This window comes from Bos indicus x Bos taurus, chromosome 25 (genome assembly GCF_003369695.1).
Source record: "Bos indicus x Bos taurus breed Angus x Brahman F1 hybrid chromosome 25, Bos_hybrid_MaternalHap_v2.0, whole genome shotgun sequence".
Taxonomy (NCBI): Eukaryota; Metazoa; Chordata; class Mammalia; order Artiodactyla; family Bovidae; genus Bos; species Bos indicus x Bos taurus.
In genome coordinates this window covers 8,739,162-8,761,828 of record NC_040100.1, presented here as the reverse complement: position 1 = coordinate 8,761,828, position 22,667 = coordinate 8,739,162, and the positions used below count along the sequence as shown (strand labels likewise).

Genomic DNA, 22,667 nt, shown 5'->3' with positions numbered 1-22,667 from the left:
TTGCAAAGACAAGGAAGTGTTTTATTTACTTACAACAAAAAAAACATCTGTAACATAATTCTCCCTTTTCAAAACTGAGAGCCCTACAAAATACACAAAGCAATCCCTATTTGTATTCACCTAGGGACAAGAGCAGCAGGAAGGGGGCTGGGACTGGAGAAAAGCCAAGGACTAATTCTATTTGAAAAAACAAGCAATTGCCTTAAAAAATAGCATTCTCCTACTTGTCAGTAGCTACCCTTTCACCTCCTTTGCATGAAAACGTGAAACAGAAAGCAGCAGCTGTGAAAACACTTCAGCAGCGTCAGTCACAGACGGGGCCGTGGCCTTGGACTGCAGAAACTCAGCCCCTCTTCCAAGCAGGTCGAGCACACAGTCTGCCCTGAGGAGATCCTTCCGGAAAGCGCTCTGCCCACCTCCCATAACGATGGAGAACTCCGGGCAGCCTCGCTTCTCTCACTTGTCATTAGCTGCGAAATCTAGGAATCAAACACAGCAGTTAGAAACAGAGTGGGACTCAGCTGTCCCAGAGGGCGCCAGAGCCAGTCCAGGGTCTGAGTCCAGGCGGGAACCAGGGACAGACAGATGCCCCTGGGGGGGCAAGGGCCCTAAGGGGTGGGTGCAGGGAAATGGTGACCTGTCAATAAGGTGGCTTTGAAACTTCAAGAACACCATCTCAGAAAAGCAGAACAGAAGGGCCCCTGAGACCATCCAGATCAATTTTACTGTTCAGATGAAGCCCCCAAACAGATGACTAACTCCTGAGTGTGGGCAATCTCCTCATTGGTCCATCTCGACTGTTCCACAAGGGCTACACATCCTCAACCACTCGAGGATGTCAAAAGCACTCTCAAAGGGCCAAACGTACAAGCGGCTGCTTTCAGGGGGACACGTGAAACCCCTGGGACACACACTGGGCAGCACTGACCACTAGGGATGTAACCAGACAAGACGCCTGGACAGGCTTCACCCAGACAGCTCCACAGGACAGCTGGCTTCACCACAGAGGCGGGTAACACGGGCGCTGGCAGCAGGGACATAGTGTGGTAGTTTATCCAGGGCCAGGAGATCCAAGTGGACTCCCGGTCCCACTATTTCCAGCTCTGTGATCCTGGGCCAGCTGTATCTCCTGCTTCCTCACCTATCAAACATTCCTATAGGATATACTTCACTGAGCTGTCGCAAGACCAGTATGACCTCGACTGAAGGTGGGAACACAACGAAAGCTGGTAGGACCACCCACTGAGGGCTCTGCGGTGATGGCTCTGCATCACTGCCTCCCAGCTGGGCCCAAAGCCGTGGGAAATGCTGGGACACAGAGGTGGGTGCTGGCTGACGCGCCGGCCCAGCCTGGGGCCCTGGTGTGTGTGGGTGTCCAGGGCTGGGGGAGGGGTCACAGTTAAGAACACATCCTTCATTGCCGTCTTGCTGAACAGCAGCTTCTGAGTGGGGGAGAGACACCTGCTTGAGACAGTCCCCTCAAGCCAAGCCCTGGGAAGAAGCAGGTGGGCCAGTGCAGGCAGGAGAGGAGGCCAGTGCTTTCTTAGGATGTCCATCTTGCTGGTCATTTAAATCTACCAGGAAGAGTGCTTGTCTGTGCCTCTAAGTGCTGTGGCACCCTGCTGACTAAGCCTGCTTGGCTGCCCTTTATAGTACATTACAGAAAAACACGGCACCAGTGAAATGAAGCTGACAAACCTCCTGGGACGTTCTTCAGTGGGATAAAGAGATAAACCAAAACACGTAACTGCTGTGAAGAAAAATCAGCAGGCTATGGGGACACAGAAGGACGTCAGTTGTTATTTAACATAAAGTAACTGGAAAGACCTCTCCAAGGAGGCGACATTTAAGTAGACTGAGCTCTGAATAGTCAGAAGGGCTTTCGGGCTTGGAGGAATGTCAGTGCAAAGGCCCTACTGCAAAGATTCAACATTATAAACCACAATAATAGGTCAAAGGTTAAAAAAAAGCTTGTTTATCTTTGTGACAGAAAGGCATTTGATAACAATCATTCCTGACAGAAACTTGAGTATAAAAACATTTCCTTAGCATGACAGAAAGAAGACTGTATCTTCACTGAAAGCCTGGATCATGCTGAGCAGTATAGCAGCAACTGGTCCACCCACTGTGGTCACGAAAGATGCAGTGCTGATCCGTCACCACCATCTAACGCTATTCTGGAAGTATCAGCCCACAGAGGGAGATGGGCTCTGAGTAAGATGAGACAAGGTGGGAATCAGAGGACAAAGTTACCATTACTTGAATGTGACGATCATATGCCTAGAGTATCCAGGGAAGCAACCGACATTTTACTATCAAAAAAAAAAACCCCAAACAAAACCCCAAACCTGAAAAACTCAGAAAGGTGTTTGGTTACAGAGAAACAGGCAATTTATAGAAAGGATACTTGAACATCTGAAAAGAAGCTTGACCACGGACATGTCAACACTAATAACAAGATCTCATTTTGGATGCACCAAACTGGCAAAGATTAAGACATCTAACAGCACTCATGATGGCAAAGCTAAATAACGGAATAGCAACAGCGCCAAAGGGGATATAAGCTGGTACAGACGCTTGAGCGGCCACTTTAGTGACTCCTGGATCAGTTGAACTTACACGTGTATTACCCAGTGACATGACATTTAAACAAACATCAGAGAAAACTCAGCTGAGGGGTAACCATGTCATCTGTCTGTCCGCCTATCAATCACTGTTAGGAAGATGATGATTCCCTCCTAGGATGGAATGCCACCGAGTTGTTTTCTTAAAATGAGGCAGCTCTTTGTATGCTAACCTAGAAAACACCCAAACTGCATTATGGTACAAAATGTATACTTCTATTTGTGTGGAAGATTACACAGACACCCACAATCCTGAATATTCACAGCAATGCTTTGGGAAGGACACTTAAGAAACGTCAGTGGTTACCTCTAGAAAACAGGTTTGGGGACAGGGAGCTTTTATTCTCCACCTTCTGGTTTAAAACCATAAGCACGTAGCATTTTTATAATTTAAATTAAAATACTGACAAAAAGTTACAGGGCAGGGGGGTGGTAGAAGAAACAGAAGAGCAGAATGCTGGTGACCACACTGTCATGCTATTCTTTCTAAATCTGAATAGGTTTGAAAATATCCATAATAAAAAGTTTACTAATCATCAATGAAAACAAAAACTCAATCCAGTCTGTGTCCCATGCACTGACTGTAGAAATCAGCCCTGTATTCAATATTCACGCAGCACAAACATGTGCGCTCGAGGATGCAGGTGGGCAAGGAGAATGTCCAAGATCAGACACTGGGGTTTGTGAAGTTTAGTCAACAGAATTTTCAATTTGAAACTAATAAAAAGGGACACTTTAGCATGAACGAAAATGCATCAAAATAAAAAAGTTCATGTTTCATTTTGAAAATCCAATACTCATTGCATACTAAGGAGCAAAAGGCAAAGAGAAAGCCATCATGTACCCGGGGGTCAAGCAAAGATCAGCCAGGAGACCTACAAAGACAGAAGTCAGACTCGGGCAGGGAACACAGACAAAGGCCCAGGAGGGCAGACTCCAGCTGAATATATTAATACTAAACAAGCTGCTTCTGAGGAGAGTGAACCCCAGGCCTGGGGAAAAGGCACAGTCACTGTGAAATAGAAACTCCAGCAATGATATGATCGGTGTCCACAGTAGCTGCACAGAATAGTGGGCAGTAATCAGAGAAGAGTGTGAGAAAGTAACGAGAAGACAGGAAAGTGATGTAATCCTGGGACCTGGAGCCGGAGGCTGCAGAGCCTGGGGTGTCTCTGTCTGAAACCCTAGGGTAAAGGGCCAAGGGCCAGGCAGATACAAGGAGTTCCCACGGCGTTGTGGACCAGCCCTGCCCATCCACAGCCCTGGTCTAGAGCCTGTGAGCCACAGTGAGCGGGCAAACGTGAACAGTGTCTTGAGAAACCTCTAGAACAATGGATCTTCACCTCTTGTGGGTCATACAGCCTTTGAAAAACTGGTAAAAGCTGTAGATCCCTCTTCAAGTCCCAGATAATGCACAAAAAGGTGAAGATTCCTAGACCCTCCCTGAATCCACTTAACTAGTTCTCTAACTCAAAATGCATCACTCAATCGGAATAACCTAGTCTGGGTATCTCAAACATCCAACTGAGAGAGAAGAATTTTCCCAGAAGCCCGAGCCCCCTCACGTACTCCACGATGTGATGTTCGGCCACCCCACCAGTTGGCTGTGCCCTCTGGCCTCGGCGGTCCCCCTCCTGCCCCTCCCCCCGCCATGCAAAGCCAGTCCTCACTGCCGGCCGCCTCATCTGCCTCTCCCCACCTTGGTCCGGCCGCTGGTGGCCTGCTCCACACGGCCTCCTCCTGCTGTAGTCCCCTCAGCGTCCCTGGTCCGCACCCCCACACAACTACTTCTCTCTACTTCTCAGCACTGGTGGGAGACAGGCATCATGGAGCGCTCCCTTCCTGCTGGGAACACGCATCGAGCTGAGTGGTCCCCCGAAGCCCAGCCTTTCTAGGTGTAAACTGAACCCAAGTGCGCCCAGGCCTCTGCCCTGACCTGGGGGTGGCCCCGGACTCAGCACACTTCCTCCGATGACACCTGTCAGCGCTCACGGCCATCAGCTGCCACAGCACGAATGGAAGACAGCAGAATACGTGACAAACTGGGGTCAGAAGTGCTGCCCAATGGCCACCCTCGTTTCCAAACAAATCCACTGTGTTATGTTTCTAATTGCCCTGCACCCACTCCTTCCCTCTTCTCATGAGGATGTCTTGAGAAGGCCATCTACCTCACTGTGCTCCACGGACCAGCTGGTCCATATCACCTGGAAGTTCGTTACAAACAGCAAGTGTGGGGCCCCAGCCAAGCTGCTGAGTCCAAGTCCCTGGGGAGGGCCCCACCAATGGTTTTGAGGCGGCTGAGCCAGCAGTACTGGCTTGCTCCCGCCTTGCACTTCCTGCTCTCAGTACGCCCAGGGGGTAGGCTCGTGGTCTTGCCTGCATTCCCACCATCCACACTGGCGGATGAATGATCGAGTTATTTCTCAGTCCTTGTCCTTTGTGTTGGTGGGCGTGACACTGCTGGTCACTCCTCTGTGAAATTCACCCCCTAGAGGATTTCTTTTGTCCTGTTTTTGTTTCTGCCTCTCCTGGTGTCAGAGACCCCGCTGTGAAGCCGACAGCAGCTGCCGCTTATCTCTGTGCAGGACACGCAACTACTCAGGGGCTGGTGCGTGGCTCCCTGAAGCCCACCAGAGCCTTCCCAGCTAAAGCTCCCACTCGTCCCCCGGCTCCCAGCCTGTCCTCTTGGTTCCATGTTGTGCTCCCAGAGTCCATCCTCTCTCCACATCTCCTCCCAGGTGACTTCACATTAATTCTTTGCTACTGATGTTCGCTTCTTTCACTATGTGCCTGTATCCTTATTTATCTAAGTCAGGTTCTGGGTTACACAGGCCTAGAGACATGGCTTATTCAAAATTAGGTAATCATGAATCCAAGAAATTAAAAACAGACTGAGCCAACATCTGACGGGAACGAAGGAGGTACAGAGAGATCTTAAAGATCTGATCGCTACATTGTACAGATGGCAAGACTGCAGCCCAGAGGGCTTCAATGACTTGGCTGATGTCGCAGAAAACAAGCTAAGTCTGAGAATCCAGATTTCCCGTTTTTCAGCCCCCATACGGAAAGGTAAGGGCACTTCAATAAATCACTGATTTGAAGATTAGAAAAAGGAACGTAGTTTATCTCCTGAATTTAACTAGTCTTCTTTGATACCTCATTCACTAAGAGCCCAGAAGTAAACCTCAGTTGGCAATGGGGTTCGGGGCCTGTTATGGCTGTCAGGACTCTTGAGAGTTCCTTGGAAAGCAAGAAGATCAAACCAGTCAGTCTTAAAGGAAATCAACCCTGAATACTCTTAGAAAGAACTGATGCTAAAGCTCCAATACTCTGGCCACCTGATGACAACAACCGACTCACTGGAAAAGACCCTGATGTTGGGAAAGACTGAAAGCAGAAGAAGACGGCGACAGAGGATGAGATGGCTGGATGGCATCACACTGACTTGATGGACATGAATGAACTTGGGCAAACTCTGGGAGATGGTGAGAGACACGGAAGGCTGCCGTGGGCAGTCCATGGGGTCACGAAGAGTCGGGCATGACTTGGCAACTGAACAACAGCAACAACAATGGCTGCCGAAAGGGGCTACGAAGAGGGCGAAGGGGCCGAAGAAACCACCAGCGGAAGCACTGCCCAGGAAGGGGCCCGTCAAAAGGTGCCAACCCATGTGGAGTATTTATAGTCCACACAACAAAGGGATGACGTCAGAGATCTCCTGAGCTGGAGGAAAAAGCATTTCACAGATTTCCTAAAGATCAGGAGACTACCTAATAGTCTGCCTGGAAAATGGCACAACCCTCATCCAACAAGAGGATGGATGCCCAGTTACTCCCAGGAAAACACACCTCTGTTGGGAGGAGTAAAAGAAGTGGAGATGCAGGGAAAGTCAGTCAGAACTGACAACATACAAAATCACAAAAATACATTGAAGCAAGTTCCTATTTATTCAGGACTCAGACGCGTCTAATTGGAGGCATGAAATACCTTTATAGACTCTACAGTGGATTTGAGTTTCTCCTTAATCCCTTTCGGAAGAACAGGATCAAGCAGATTCTTGTCTGAATCTGGTCACACACTATGAGGGATGATGATCTGCTCCTAGGGTTTCCTGGCCGGACACAGGAAGGCTGTTTTGGAACAAGGGAACCCCTGACCCCAGAGGACCCCGGAGCCTCGGCACTGAGCTCTGTGGAGCTTGCAGCTCCAGGGCTCACTCTGGCCGACACTCTCTGAACCAGGACTAAAGGAACCCTAGAACCTCAACTACAGGAGCTTATTACTAGCCTTTACTTCTACCTGAGCCTCTCGGGAGCTGCTCTGACTTTCCAGAAAACACTTTCAAAAATCTGTTAGGATATTCTTTCCCTGAGGCTGGCCAAGCAACATGGCTCGATCTTCTTAATTCTGTAGCCCAAAGGCTTCAGCTTCTCTTAAGTATGGAGAGCAGAGAAGAGGGAGGAAATTCATAAACACCTAAGAAAGGAATAAAAAAGATCCCTGAGCAATCAGTGATTACACCCCAGCTAGAGAGAGAAGCTGGATGTACTCAAAGCCTTGGACAGCATCTGGGGGTTTACATTTCAAATCAAATGAAAATGGTCACAGTTGTTTACACACACACAAAGACCTTCACAGGGAAAGGGTCTGATTTTCTGAGCTTTATTCCTCCCCTTGATCTGTAAAAGAGAGATAATTTCTCCCTTAAAATATGTTGGGAAGATTAAATGGGCTTATGGACATTACAAAGCACTGTGGACACAGACTGATGCTCAGACTCCAAGAAAAGCTATCAGCAAGCCCGTCACACCCTGAGCTCTCCTGCTCACTCATGACAGACCTCTGCTTACTCCCACAGGCCAAGTGCGAGCACAGGGTGGATTCCAGAGACCACACAGAAAGCAGCCAAACACAGAAATGTGTAGATACTCAAAACAACCAGAGGAAAATATGTGACCGTACGTAACAGACATGTAGTAAACAGCCATCACAGGAAAAGGGTTCTTACAAACCAGTGAAGAAAACGCCCAAGAGTGAGCAAAGGACAACAGGAAACATGCACAAAGAATATATGGCCCAATAAATACGCCAAGGTGCTCAGTCTCACTAGAAATTGAGGATACGCAGATTAAAATAATACAGAATTTATAAGCTAGTGTAGCAGTTGGGGAGAAGACAATGGCACCCCACTCCAGCACTCTTGCCTAGCAAATCCCATGGAGGGAGGAGCCTGGTGGGCCGCAGTCCCACCATGGGTCGCTAAGAGTTGGACACAACTGAGCGACTTCACTTTTACTCTTCACTTTCATGCACTGGAGAAGGGAATGGCAACCCACTCCAGTGTTCTTGCCTGGAGAATCCCAGGGATGGGGGAGCCTCGGGGGCTGCCGTCTCTGGGGTCGCACAGAGTCGGACACAACTGAAGCGACTTAGCAGCAGCAGCAGGAGTTGGAACCCAATGCAAAGCTCCTCCCTGTGGTATTTAAGGATCTCAAAGCATTTCGGTTGGCACCCATCTATTCAGCCTTAAATTAAGAAGGATGAGTTGAGAAGACCTGCCCAGGTAAACAGAGCCCCTGGTCAAATTGTCTTACTGTTTCATTCTTAAATGTGAATAAGCAGCCAAGAAACACGAACCATTTGTGGAAAGTCTGCAACATGGAAAAGAGAAAAGTAAAAGCAAATGAGCAGAAAGACAAGCATTTGAGAATGAAAGAAAAATTCAAGAGTGGCCCTTATCTTTTAGAGATACGCAGGGAAATCCTTGTGGATGAAATGACATGATAACTGGGACTCCACACCCTCCAAACCCAGCCAGAGTCCTGCTTCAGGATTTTTCAAACGAGCTGCGTTGGCTCAGGAAGAGGAGGGCAGTGTGGGTTAGGAATTCCCCTCTGTATAGAAAGGCTGTGGGGACGGACGCCTGGGCCTCCTCAGGGCAGGAGAGGAGGCAGCGAAGAAGGACGGACTCCCCAAGGCCCTCCATCTCTACCTGAGGAGTTCTGAGTGCTCAGCCTCTGCCCAAATCCTGTAGGCTCCCCCAGGGTCCCCTCAGCAAACCTCTTCTGCAGTGAACACTGTTAAGGATGGTTTTCTGCTATTGGCAAGAACATGAATCCTGAGAGCCAATACAGGAGTCAGCCGGGAAGGCAAGGATTCAAGGAGGTGAGGCCAGTGTTTCGGCTATTTCATACCTGATCCAGCCACCCTTTACTGAGTGCCAATCACATGCTAGGCATGGTTCCAGATGCTAGAAAACACAAAGGTGAAAGAGACATGGCCCACTGACCTCAGAAAACTAAGTCTACTATCACCAGAGGCTGAGAGAATATAATTGAGGGGACTCTTGTTCCACCAGAAGAAACAAACATTTCAGAAGACAAGACAGAGAAAAGTCAGTAGCTAGATGTCTGAAGTGACTAGCCAGCTACAAGTACAACACACAAAAGGCGGGCTGAGAAACGACGAACGACACAAAGTTAAAACGCGTTACAGTCTCAATGGCAGTGGCAATCTGCTGGTGATACAGACAGGCTCGAGACTTTGGGACACCCCAGAAGCCATCTCAGAAGCGGCAGCTAAAAAAGGTCTCCCAGATGCAGAGAGGTGGGAGGTGAGGGCAACAGAGAGGAAACCTGTCCTGTTGGGTTTCCAAGGCCTTGTTTCTAGGACAGACCTGGGAAGAACAGGATCTTCATTAAGCAGAAGGACCTGCCAGCTCATGGTCCAAAATGTCATGGTGAAAAGCCACTGCGCCTCCATTTCTGCCAGACACCAATGGTCATCTGGCTCACATCTCAGCTCAGGGGAGCTGCGAATACACCAGTGTCCCCACAAGGCCTGAAGGCCAGGGTCACAGGGTCATGGTCAGCAGTGACAGTGATGCTGACGTGTGACACCGACTGCCTGTTTCTGATGGAGCAGAGACAAGAGTGTACAGATCACTCGTGAGAAAACTCTGGACTGAATGGGCCTTTTCACTGCCTTCTCCCAGGCCTCTTTTGTAGAGAGACAGAGCAGGAAACAAAGAAGAGATTTATCACCATGAGCCTGTCCGGCAGCTGTTTTCTTGTTGCCTCTTGTTTGACTTCTCTCAAGAGAGCAGAGCTATCTACTCAAGCCAAGCAGGTGTTTAAGGCAGGTGATTTTGTTTCCATTAATTTTCTGAAGTAAGAGTAAACCAGACAAGAGAGTTACGTCATGCAGTCCTGGAGAAACCAGAACCCGGTGTGTAACCCCCGGTGGGGTGTGTTTGCTGAAGGACCGGGCGTCCGCCCCCAGCTGCCCCAGCACCTTCTGTCTCTAGTTCTCGGAGTAAGTGGTCACCAACCGTCCCCACCCTCGACATCTGGATCAATCATCATTAACAATGTGTTCAATGGAAGGTGAGGTTGGAGGCTTTCAGGTTTGGGGGAAAAAACAGATAAAGCATCATCTTCATTGCCCAGATAAACCATCACATTAATAACTATAAGGATAGCCTCACTACTGCGAAGGAGGTGAATAAAAGCCATGAAACATTTCTGCTTTCATGTTTAGGCTTCAGTTCAGTCACTCAGTCTTGTCCGGCTCTTTGTGACCCCATGAATTACAGCACACCAGGCCTCCCTGTCTATCACCAACTCCCGGAGTTCACTCAAACTCATGTCCATCGAGTCAGTGATGCCATCCAGCCATCTCATCCTCTGTCGTTCCCTTCTCCTCCTGCCCCCAATCCCTCCCAGCATCAGGGTCTTTTCAAATGAGTCAGTTCTTCGCATCAGGTTGCCCAAGTATTGGAGTTTCAGCTTCAATCAGTCCTTCCAATGAATATTCAGGACTGATTTCCTTTAGGATGGACCGGTTGGATGTTTAAGCTTAAGGCTTCTCAAACCTATGAATCTAGCCCAAGCCCTGGATGGACCTTCCAAGGCTTCTGTGACCCTCCGAGAAGGCCCACAGCACGGGCCTGCCTCTGCACCACAGCCGCCCATGGCTCCAGGAGGGAGGGCTCCTCTCCTCCCAGTGGGCAGCATTTGTCACTCGGGGACCGAGGAGAACGGCCCACCTTCTCACTCAGACAGCAGATGGCCCCTGGCTTACGACAATCTGACTCACAACTCTCTACCATATGATGGTGCAAATTCGATACTCATTCAGCAGTGATGTTTATACATGAAATTCTGAATTCAGATCTTTTCCTGGCCTGGCAGCACGCAGCCCCATGGGCTCTCCTGATGCGGGGCAGTGAGCCAGAGCTCCCGTCGGTCCCGTGATCATGAGGGTAAACAACCGATAGCCTGACAGCATTCTGAACCCAGACAACCATTCTGGCTTGCTGTAAGTACAGTGTTCAATAAATTACCAGTCAACACTTTATTATAAAACAGGTTTTCTGTGGATTGACTTGGCCCAATTGTAGCCTAACGTTAGTGTTCTGAGAGTGATTAAGACCGGAGAGGCTGGGGCTTGCTTCCCCGATGATCCATGGGTAAAGAATCTGCCTGCCGATGCAGGAGACACGGGTTCGATCCCTGGTCCAGGAAGATCCCACGTGCCGTGGAGCAAACAAGCATGTGTGCCACAACTATTGAGCCAGTGCTCCAGAGCCCTGGAGCCACCGCTACTGAGCCCACAGGCTGCAACTACCAAAGAGACATGCTCCCGAGAACCCATGCCCCGCAAGGAGAAGCCCACACCGCAACTACAGGGTAGCCCCACTCCCACAACTAACGAAGAGTCCATGCAGCAACAAGGACCCAGACGGCCAGAAACACACAGAATTATTTTTAAAAAAGAACTCCTTTAAGACTGCTGAGGCTAAACCACAATGTTCCAGGAGGACGTATTAAATGCATTTTTGAGTTAACGGTATTTTCACCTGACGATGGGTTCATCCTGAAGCTTTTTGTGTGTCAGCTTACCTTTAGTTTTCTCCTACTGTAGAGCCATTGTCACCAGAAGCAAACATCCGGTGACACATTTCTCTCTCTTTGTCCATGTAGTCCCTGTAATAGCTGCAGGGAGAAATACCCAGTCGTTAGAGACGCACAGTATCTATGGGAAATGACACCTGGCGGCTAGAATTCTCCACTCAGGGCCAGAAACACCACAACTTCAGCAGGCCTCAAACCCAATCAGGAGGGGGTGGAAACAATGCTGGAGGAGGAGGGGAATGGCGGGGCTCCCCAGACGGCTATTCAGGAAACCCTTGGACAAAAAGCCCACCATCTGCAAAGACAGCAGTCTCGAAGGCTGGGAGCTGCTGTCAGAGAGGCTGTCGGCTGCGTCCATCTGAGCAACACCTCATACTCAGAGATCTCTCATTTATCTTGAGATTTTCCTGCTAAAGAATGGTCAGATTCCAAAATTTTTACACCTTTCTTAACAGGATATTTATAAATACCAGAAAGGAAATTTCTGTAAGTCTTCAAGGCCTGAAATGCAAATAGCTGGATCCAAGCAGGAGGTACACACACCTTGTGCTTTTTTTTTAATGTCAAGAAAGCTTCAGGGCTTCCTTGATGGTCCAGTGCTTAAGAATCCACCTTGCAATGCAGGGTACGCTGATTCAATCCCTTCATGCCTCAGGGCAACTAAACCCGTGTGCCACAACTACGGAAGCCTGACACCTGCAGCCTGTGTCTGCAACGAGAGAAGCCACTGCAAAGACCACCTCGTGCTGCAACTAGCGAGCAGTCCTCGCTCGCTGCAACTAGAGAACGCCTGCTCGCAGCAACAAGACCCAGCACAACCAAAAATAGCAATCTGGATTAAACGTTTAAAAATGTTAACATAAGTAGAGAAACCTCACCAATAAAGAGAAACAAAAGAACACCTTAAAAAAAAAAAAAAACAAAACCAGTGGTTATGAGGCGACAGAATTATGTTGAAATTTTCAAAGTTTTCTACAATGAATATGTAGCTTCCACAATCAGAAAAAGTTACATTACTGAGATACTGGTATCGGTATCACCTGGGTAACAAGAGAGTCATCTTAGGGAATGACTCAGATCTGAAAGAGCCATTTCAGATCAAACCAGCATCTTTAAGACATTTTCCTGCAGTCAGTTGAGAACAGAGGTTCTCAGCCGGCAGGGAAGAAAATCTGAAGAATGCTACCCTTTCTAAAAATCACACTGGCCACCTCTTTAGGGTTCTGCCTGGTGAGGAGGACAGGGAGGTGGGCAACGGTCCAGACATGTGTGGTTTGGAGGTCTGTCCTACGCCCCCTCTCCGGAGCTGCAGGTTTAGAGAGCTGAGCACTTCCTAAAGCCAGCTCTAGGGGGCGCTGCCTCCTCACATGGGCTTGGCAACATCAAACAGTTCTTTACCCAAGTGAACAGGCCAGAGCGGCAGATACACCACACATTTCTTTCTCTGATTGTACTCCTGCAAACAGTGGTCTCACCTGGCCAGTTTCTTCAGCTCGTTATTGATGTCGTGATTGAAGGGCTGCTCCCTCTGGGCTCGGACTAGAAAATCCCGGGCCTTCTGGTACTCAGTCATAAGGAGACAAGCCTGCCCAAAGGACAACATGTTACAAGTACACTTTAGGGAAGAGCACTGAGGCAGTAACACAGTTGACCGCCACTGTGGCCGTTCCTCGAGCGTTCCATCCCAGGTCCCTGCCCCCCGGCCCCCGCTCACCTGTCCACAGCGGAAGAGGGCCTTGGCATTCTTTCGGTCAATGATCAGAGCCTGCTCTCCATAGCGCAGGGCCATGGTGGGGCGCTCCAGCTTCAGGTAAGTAAAGGACAGGTTGAGGAAAACAAGCAGCTTGGCGGTCTCCACCAAGTGCTGCTCTTCAGGGGGCGCTGTTCGCCGGTGGAGGAGCAACAAGGCCTGCAGAAAGGAAGAGACAGGTGGTCGAGAGAAGGTGGTCTTATGTACAGCAAACCCTAAGAATACACACAATCAGAGCTAAAAAATGAGTTCACAAAGTTGCAAGACACAAGATCAATATATGAGTTAACTGTATTTCTTTAACAACAATCCAAAAATGAAATTAAGAAAACTCCATTTATGATAGCACCAAAAAGAATAAAATAAGTGGCAATAAATGTAAAGTGCAATACTTATAGACTGAAAACTATAAAACGTTATTGAAATAAATTAAAGAAGATCTCAGTAAATGGAAAGACAGTTCATGTTCACAGATCCAAACACCTAATTCTGTTAAAACGGCAACAGTGCCCAAATTACTCTACATTTTCAGTTCAACCACTGCCAAAATTTCAACTGCCTTTTTTGCAAAAATGGTCAAGCTGATCTGAAAATTCATACAGAAATTCATGGGATCCTAACACTTGAAAAAGGCGGGGTGAAGGCGGGGTGGTCAGAGAGAGAACCAAGTTGAAAGACTCACACTCTCTAATTTCAGAGCTTACTACCAAGCCAGTGTGGTACCCATACAGACAGACACATAGGTCAAGAGAACAGAACCAACAAGGCAGATGGAGAGTCCAGGAACAAACCTATGTACATCCAGAATCAACTGATTAGTAACAAGGCGCCAACACCACCCAATGGAGAAAGAGTAGCCTTTCAGCAGATAGTGCTGTGACAAATGGACGTCAACAAGCAAGAGGATGAAGTTGACTCCTACCTCAGACAACATACAATTGATCAAAATAGACCACAGGCCCTGAAAGCTTAACTGTAAGAAAGACTCTTAGAGGAAAACATGGGTGTAAATCTTTGTAGTCTTAGATAAATTCTGACACCGAAAGCACAAATACCTAAAGAATAAATTACCAGGACTTAATCAAAATTAAAAGCTTTTGTGCTTCAAAGGACACTATCAAAAAAGTGAAAGAACAAAATGACTGAAGGTTGACTGATGTTTAAGAAAAATCATTATAACAGGCAGTTACCGGTTTCGGTTGACAACATATAATGGTTTACTGCGGTCATTGTCCATGCCTTCAGATGATTTATTTTGACTTTTGAATAAAAAGACATCTTTTCCTTTTCAGCAATGTACAAAAGTAAAATAACAATCACAGAATAGGAGAAAATATTTCCAAATCACATTTGATAAGGGTTTAGTATTCAGAATAAAGAACTTTTACAACTCAACAATAAAGACAACCAAATTTAAAATGGGCAAAGAATTTGAATGAATATTTCTCCTAGGAAGATACACAAATAGCTAATAAGTATATGAAAAGACACCCAACATCATTAGCCATCAGGGAGATGCAAAAACACAATGACACAGTACTTTACACCCACGAGGATGTCTGTCACCTTAAAAAAAGGAAGGTAAGTGTGGGTGAGGATGTGGAGTAACTGGGGCCTTGTATTGTTGGTGGGAATAGCCACCGTGGAAAACAATTTGGCAGTACTTCAAAAAGTTAAACAGATTCACCATATGACCCAGCAATTGCGCTCCTAGCTAGGCACCCCAAAGAACTGAAAACATCAGTCTACACACAAAAACTGGTGAACAAGTGTTCATAGAAACATTATTCACAATAGCCAAAAAGTGGAAACAACCCAAATGCCCGCCAACTGATGAACATAAACAAGAGGCAGCAAGATCCCCGTGGCTACAGCCGACAGGCTCAGGCTGCCAGGCTCCTCTGTCCACGGAATTCTCCAGGCAAGAAAACGAGTGGGAAGCCATTCCCTTCTCCAAGGAAAAGCAATTTCTGACCCAGAGATCAAACCTGGGTCTCCCACATTGCAGGCAGATTCTTTACTGTCTGAGCCACCAGGGAAGCCCCAGTAAGATCCACACAAGAGTATGTTATTCATCTATAAAGAGGAATGAAATACTAATACATGCTACAGCGTGGATGACACTTGAAACATCATGCTAAGTGAAAGGAGTCAGACAGAAAAGGATAAATGTTGTTATTATTCCACTTACATGAGTACCCATAATAGATCAATTCATAGAGCCAGAAAATAGAATAAAGGTTACCAGAAGCTGGGGGCAGGAGAAGTGGGAGTTACTGTTTACTGATAAAGAACTTCTGTTTGAGATGATGATAAAGTTCTGGAACAGGCAGTGGCAATGGTCGCACAACATTCTGAATGTACTTAATGCCACTGGGTTGTATACCTAAAAATGCTTAAAATGGTAAAATTTATGTTTGGCACATTTTACCACAATTTGAAAAATAAATTTTTTAAAAGGAATAAACTGCTAATACATGCTACAACATAAACTCTGAACGCATTTTGCTTCCTGAAAGAAACCAAACACAAAGGATCACATGTTTCATAATTCTATTTACACGTAATATCCCAGATAAGCAAATCCACAGAAAGAGTAAAACAGGGGGTGTAGGAGGGAATGGTAACTGCTAACAGGTTTCTTTTGGGGGTGATGGAGTGTTCCGGAATTCAGTAGTGGTAATGGCTGCACAACCTTGTGAATAAACTAAGAATTACTGAACTGTACACTTAAAAGTGTGAATTTTATGCTACGTGAATTATATCTCAACAATAGTAAACAATTAATGGCTCTGGGAAAACTGGACAGCTACAGGCAAAAGAATCAAACTGGACTACCTACTCAGACCACACACAATTTCAAGATTTAAAACGTAGGCTGTGTGCTATGCTCAGTCGTGTCTAACTCTTTGCAACCCCATGAACCGGAGCCCACCATGCTCCTCTGTCCATGGGGATTCTCCAGGCAAGAATACTGGAGTGGGTTGCCATGCCCTCCTCCACCAGGGGATCTTCCCAACCCAGGAATCAAACCCAGGTCTCTCCCCATTGCAGGCGGATTCTTTTCCATCTGAGCCACCAGGGAAGCCCTTAAAATGTAAGGCCTGAAACCAAAAAACTTTTAGAAGAAAACACAGACAGTATGCTCTCTGACACCCATGTTAGGAATACTTTTTTGGGTATGTCTCTTCAGGCTGAGGAAACAAAAGCAAAAATAAACAAATGGAGCTACATCAAATTAAAAAGCTTCTGCATAGCAGAGGAAACTATCAACAAGAAGAAAAGGCCACCAATGAATGGGAGAAGATACCTGCAAAACAATATATCCAATAAAGCATTATTATCCAAAATATACAAAGAACTCATACAACTTAACATTAAAAAATAAACAACTGATTGAAAGATAAACAGAGGATCCAAATAGACATTTTTCCAAAGAAGATATATATACAGTGAGGAAGCACATGAAAAGATGCTCAACACCACCAATTATCAGGGAAATGGAACTCAAACCACAATAAGGTATCACCTCACACCTGTCAGAATGGCTATTATCAAAAAGACAGCAAATAGCCAGGAGTTGGCAGGATGTGAGAAAAGAAAACCTTGGGCACTGCTGGCAAGAATATAAATTGATGCAGCCACTACGGAAAACAGTATGGTTACTCAAAAAATTAAACACAGAATTACTATATGATCCAGCATTCCACTCCTGGGTATTTGTCCAAAGAAAACAAAAACACTAATTTGAAAAGATATATACACCCTATGTTGACTGAAGCATTATTTACAGTAGCCAGAGCCGACTCACTGGAAAAGACCCTGATGCTGGGAAAGATTGAGTGCAGGGAAGAGGAGGTGACAGAGGATGAGATGGTTGGACGGCATCACCGACTCAATGGACATGAGTTTGAGCAAATTCTGGGAGTTGATGATGGACAGGGAGGCCTGGCGTGCTGCAGTCCATGGGGTCGCTAACAGTCAGAAACCACTTAGTGACTGAACACCACCACCCAAGTGCCCAACAGATGAATATTTAAAGATGTGGTATATATACATAATGGAATATTATTTAGCCATAAGATAGAACAAAACCTCACCATCTATGACAACACAAATGGACCTAGAGGGTATTATGCTAAGAGAAAGAGAGAAAGAGAACATATATTTCCCTCCTCTTCCAACAGAGCCTCCGTTTCATTCAAAGCAGCAACGTACTAATTAAACCATACTTTGCAGCTTCCTATCTGCATACAGCTAAGGGCAAATGGACATTCACCATAGGATATCATGAGAAGTCGGGTTAGGAGAAATTCTGGAAAGCTTGTAATATGAATACACACACCAGACTCTTCTTCCCTCCCTTCTTCCTGCCCAGATGATCACATGACACTGCAGGTTGAACTACCATCTTGAGAAGGAGAAAGACAACAAAGACACACTAAGGGCAGCTGATCAGAGAGATCTCTGGAATGTTCCCTGATGGCTTTGTGTAACAGCTGTTTATGCTGTCCTTGAAGTGCCTCCCTTCTTATGTGAGAAAAATTACATCACTAGTTTATTTGAAAAACTTTTTCAGGATTTTGTGGTTTACAGCTGAATGCAAATCCTGAATGTTTAGGCTCACTATGCAAATGAGACAAAAATCAGAATGCCCCTAAACTGTATCCTGTTTGCCTCTATAGCCTAGGGGGCAGAGTTGGGCACACAGAAAGTACTCATAATATTCGTGACCGCGTTACAAAGCAAACAGCGGATTCCTGTCAGCAGAACCTCCACAGGAAGCCAAATGACAATCAGAAGCTTGGCAAGAATGGCGTTAGATTCAGATGAATGTCCACTGTCAAAAAGACAGGAAATGAACATGGCAAATGGGGTAGAGAAGTCAGTTGGTAGAGGACCCAAAACTAGAAAGAGAATTTTAAAAAATTTGTATTGAAATACACAGTCAAGTACAAAAGCAAGCGTCCAGCTCGATGAATGATCACAACCTGAACACACTCATGTAAACCACATCCATATTCAAACATCACCAGGTTCCCTTAAACCCTGCATCCTCTCCCCCAGTTTTTAGCCCTCTGGCATGAGGATTTTTAGGTTAAGATTTTTCTTAACGTTGTAGGGGAGAAGAAGGGACAGAGATAAAGTCTCTCTCTCTTAAAGAAGGAAGTTTCCAGGGTCTAAACTCACACTCTGAAGCAGTCTTACCCGTTTATATCTCACTTTGGCATCATAGAAACGATTTTGGCGGAAAAGGTAGTTGCCAAACTCTCGTTCAGTAGCTGCCACCTTTAGGACCTTCTGAAGTGGAAATTGACTCTGTTGCTCCTAAGGATCAAAGACAAGGATGTCAGCAAGGAAACTGAAAGCCCCACGGCCACAACGCCAGGGTCACTACAGCTGTTAGGTCTGTTCCTTTAGACTATGACCTCTGCTGCCGCAGGTGTGCTGAGCACTGGGCTAGGGGCCTAGGTAGAAGTCATCTCTGAATCCCAACAGAAGCCACAGCAGGTAGATGCCATTACTGCTGTTTTACGGATGAGGGCCAAATGGGAAGTCCACTAGTTTAGACCTACCCAGAGATGCTCCCTAAAGAAACAGTTTCTCAAAGAATTAGAAACTGATGGAACTTGCCAAGCACAAAGTTCAGGTCTCATGGCAACCACTCATCCAGCAAGCATTCGACAGCCCTGGTCTGCCCAGAGCTCCGCCCGTCTTTCCGACCATGATGCTCTACCCTGGGTACACGTCAGGATCACCAGTGGAGCCTCTTTTTAAACAGACGTCCTGGCCCCACCCCTGTTGCTGCTGCTGCTAAGTCGCTTCAGTCGTGTCCGACTCTGTGTGACCCCACAGACGGCAGCCCACCAGGCTCCCCCGTCCCTGGGATTCTCCAGGCAAGAACACTGGAGTGGGTAGCCATTTCCTTCTCCAATGCATGAAAGTGAAAAGTGAAAGTGAAGTCACTCAGTCGTATCCGACTCTTAGCGACCCCACGGACTGCAGCCTACCAGGCTCCTCCATCCATAGGATTTTCCAGGCAAGAGTACTGGAGTGGGGTGCCATTGCCTTCTCTGGCCCCACCCCTAAACATTCTAAATCAGCACACAAGAGGTGGGACCCAGGTTATCTGCAAGAACCTCTGTTTTGTGAAAAGATGAGAAAAAGGTAGTGTCTCTCCCTTGCGGTGGTGACAGTTTAGCCAGGGAGACACCATACAGAGATGTGAACCCGGGGTGGACATCTAAGGCCACATGTACAGCCAGGGTAAGACAGGACAAGGAGCTCACGTCACTGCTGATGATTAGAAGCCCCGTCTGTACGGGGTGAGTTATATGTGAGGCTACAGAGGAAAGGCGGTTTTAAAGTTACATTAAGACAGAGGCCATCTATCCCAGTTTATACCCTGTGTCCTCGTATCCCATAAGTTAGTAGTCGCTTTCCTTCTCAAGGGTCCTGGGTTGGACAACAAATTACATGGTCAACCCAGTTATGAGCTACCAATGCTTGACTTGCTGAAAACCAAACAGCACTGAGAAGCAAATACTATCTTTCAGGGAGACCTAGGCAAATGGTGACAAAGGTCAGCTCAACCTGCTGGTCCATAACCCTGGCCGAGCACAGGCACCCACACATAAGGGCCAGCAGCACTTAGACGCACACTAGCGAGTGGTAAGATACTCCTCCCCTCCACCTCTCCACACCGGAGCCTTGGTCAGACCCTGGGGCTGATGATCATCAGTGGGGTAGGATAATTACCTGAAACACAAACCCATCCCTCTATCAAAGTGCTAACATCTGTGCTCCAGAACTTACGGCTGAGAGGGCACAAAACTTGTCTGACTCAGCAGAGTCCAGGAAGTCGAGCAACTCGATCTCAAACAAGACGGTGGTGTTTGGGGGGATCAGGGGAGGGCAGCCCAGCGTTCCGTAAGCATAGGTGGGTTTGAACAGGAACCTGGCCAGCTCCCCTCTCCGCATGCTCAGAAGGCCCAGCTCCATGCCCCACAGTGTGATATCTGGAAGAAGTGACAAAAAACACAGTGGAAGCTGGCCCACTGCCCCCCACGGCCTCCCCCTTCACATCCACATCTCTCCGAGAGGCATCCCCAAGCCTCCTGCATTGTCGTCCCAACTCGCCACCACCCCCAGACTCCTCCTACCTCTGCAGTGTCCTGGCCTTGACATCTTTGTTCACGTGGTTCCTTCTTCCTGCAATGTGTTCTCCTACCCACTCATGCCCAGCTTCTACTCTGAGCTCTTATTCAAACTTCAGGGCTCATTCAAATATCCCATCTGAGGTGAACTATTCCCAGCTGGAACGAACTGTGCCTTCATTAAGCATTCCCACCAAACACTGCTTATACCGCCCCCAAATTTCACCAGCTTAGTTGTCTGGAGTGTGTCAATCTCTACAACACTGGTCACAGCCTTTCTAACCATATGAGTACATCCTTTCTTTTCGCTCTGCCTTATGGAATAATCATTCAACAAATGTCTTCATAATAAACCAAGAAATATGTAGCACCCCTGGTTACGTCACAAATGCAAAGATAACCCTGCCAGGTAAGCCATCTCCCAAATACCTAGGTCTCAGAGGAGAGTGTGGAAGACAACATGGCTGGTTTAGCAAAACCCAGCCTCAGAAAAACAGACTCAAGTGCCCTGAACAGTTTTCCGGTCCTCGGGCACTGCCCTGCATCAGTTCCCCCAAGCAACTTCTTTTTTCCCAGCTCCTTATCTGAACTTGGGCTTCCTGGTGGCTCAGATGGCAAAGAATGTGCCTGCAACGCAGGAGACTTGGGTTCAATCCCTGGGTGGGAAAGATCCCCTGGAGAAGGGAATGGCAACCCACTCCAGTACTCTTGCCTGGAGAATTCCGTGGACAGAGGTCCAAGAAGTCGCAGTCTGACAGGGCTGAGTCCCCAACACTTTCATCTGAACTTACCCTCTCCAAGTTTCATGAGCCGAGGCGTTTTCCTAAAGCAATTAGAATCAAAAGGCTTGTCCATGTGCTCCAGGTATCCAGAATATTTCACTAGGAAAAGACAAGACACTCATGCCTCCATAGCAAATCTCTTTGTCACACAGAAACAACGTTAAGTACCTTAAACTTGACCCCCACCCCTCATCCCATGACTGGGAAAAGCTTTGCCTCAGCGTTTAGATGCCTGCCCTTTGGCGGCGCGGCTCAAGAGCTGGGCTGCTGGGCCTCCCAGAGCCCCTGTTCACTGCCGTCTCACACAAAGGGGTAATGGGTTCCCTCGCTTATCCCTTGAAACGCAGCCCTTGGGCACCGCCAGCCTTCCAGGGCAGACGGCACCCGGGCCCGGCCGCCATACATACCGAGCACGGAGGCGTCCGGTGTCACCAGCTCTCCAGCTCCCTCTCGAATGACATCCTTCAGCACGCCTCGGTCCCCCGAAATGTCCAGCATCCTTTGACTTAAGCGCTGGTATGGAGACTTATGGGGGATGAAACACACCACCTCAGAGCCTGAACGGGCACGCTGACTCTGGCGGCTCCAACCAACCCTTACTCCCCAGCGCCCGGGCCCTCACCTGGCTGGGGGAGTCGTCTCTTTGCAAGACTCCCGGGTTCCGGGTGCTGCCCCCCATTTCCGCGCCACCTGCCCCTACGCCCCGCCGCCCGATGCCCCACAGCGACGCGGTCGCCCTTTTATACCCGGTCTTCCGCGTCCAACCGTGACAATCCGTTCAGGGGCCGCGAGGAGCTCATCGCTCAGCTTCAACCGCCGCCAACCGCCAGTGGGCGCTAGGGGAGTGCGCCAGGCCACGTGTGCGGACGCCTGGCAGGTCACGTGACCGGGCACGTGGCGGGAGTGGGGAGTGGTGGGGCGCGCACAGAGCTGGATCCCGCGCTACTTGAGGCCGCGTGGGGCATGACGGGACACGTGGCGCACCACGGGACACGTGGCGGGGCCCGGGGAGCATGACGCAGCTTGTGGCGAGGGTACAGGGAACGGGATGTGCAGGTGCTGAGGATCAGCCACCGGGTACGTGATGGCCAAGCTGCGGACACGTGGCCGGCAGGACACGCAGCAGAGGACAAGGCTTCAGATGCGGGGTGGGGGCGGGGCTGCTGGAACAGTCAGGACCACGGATGTGGGTGATTCCAACCCTCCCTCCTTCTCCTTCCGGCTCCAGGGATACGTAAGAGGCAGACAGCACTTTAAAGTCAAACTGCCCAGTTCCTGCAAAAGCAAGGCGATGCTGGGCCTGCCCCTGGCTATCAGCAAGTCTGCTACACCTGTGTGCTCCTGGTACAAAGGGAGAACGCCCGGGATCCCACCCGCTCCAACCTGTTCCTTACCTCCTCCCACTCTTGCCAAGCTGAGGACTGGGCACCACTGAGCAT

General features: G+C 48.1%; 1 protein-coding gene across 2 annotated transcripts; it reads right to left on the bottom strand.

The window, feature by feature from the left end:
• FKBP6 (FKBP prolyl isomerase 6) lies at positions 1–22,097 on the bottom strand. Of its 2 annotated transcripts, none has more exons than XM_027528034.1 (9): positions 21,975–22,097; positions 21,636–21,753; positions 21,238–21,327; positions 20,106–20,308; positions 18,498–18,617; positions 13,254–13,448; positions 13,015–13,124; positions 11,528–11,620; positions 1–479 (listed from the first exon to the last, which is right to left on the bottom strand). In XM_027528034.1, the coding sequence occupies exons 1-8, from the start codon at positions 22,026–22,028 to the stop codon at positions 11,530–11,532; spliced, it is 981 nt and encodes a 326-aa protein (XP_027383835.1). In that variant the 5' UTR covers positions 22,029–22,097; the 3' UTR covers positions 1–479; positions 11,528–11,529. The 2 variants fall into 2 exon arrangements, with proteins under 2 accessions (XP_027383835.1, XP_027383834.1); XM_027528033.1 differs by having other exon boundaries at positions 15–479; positions 21,851–21,978.
• Between the last annotated feature and the right edge of the window lie 570 nt (positions 22,098–22,667).

Bases quoted from the DNA above. Each gene is read 5' to 3' on its own strand.
- FKBP6 (XM_027528033.1), bottom strand. From the start codon at position 21,907: ATGGGGGGCAGCACCCGGAACCCGGGAGTCTTGCAAAGAGACGACTCC. The intron at 21,328-21,635 runs GTATGTATGGCG...GTCTTTTCCTAG, and splicing joins ACCGGACGCCTCCGTGCTCG to TGAAATATTCTGGATACCTG. The intron at 20,309-21,237 runs GTAAGTTCAGAT...CACTTCTTCCAG, and splicing joins GCTCATGAAACTTGGAGAGG to ATATCACACTGTGGGGCATG.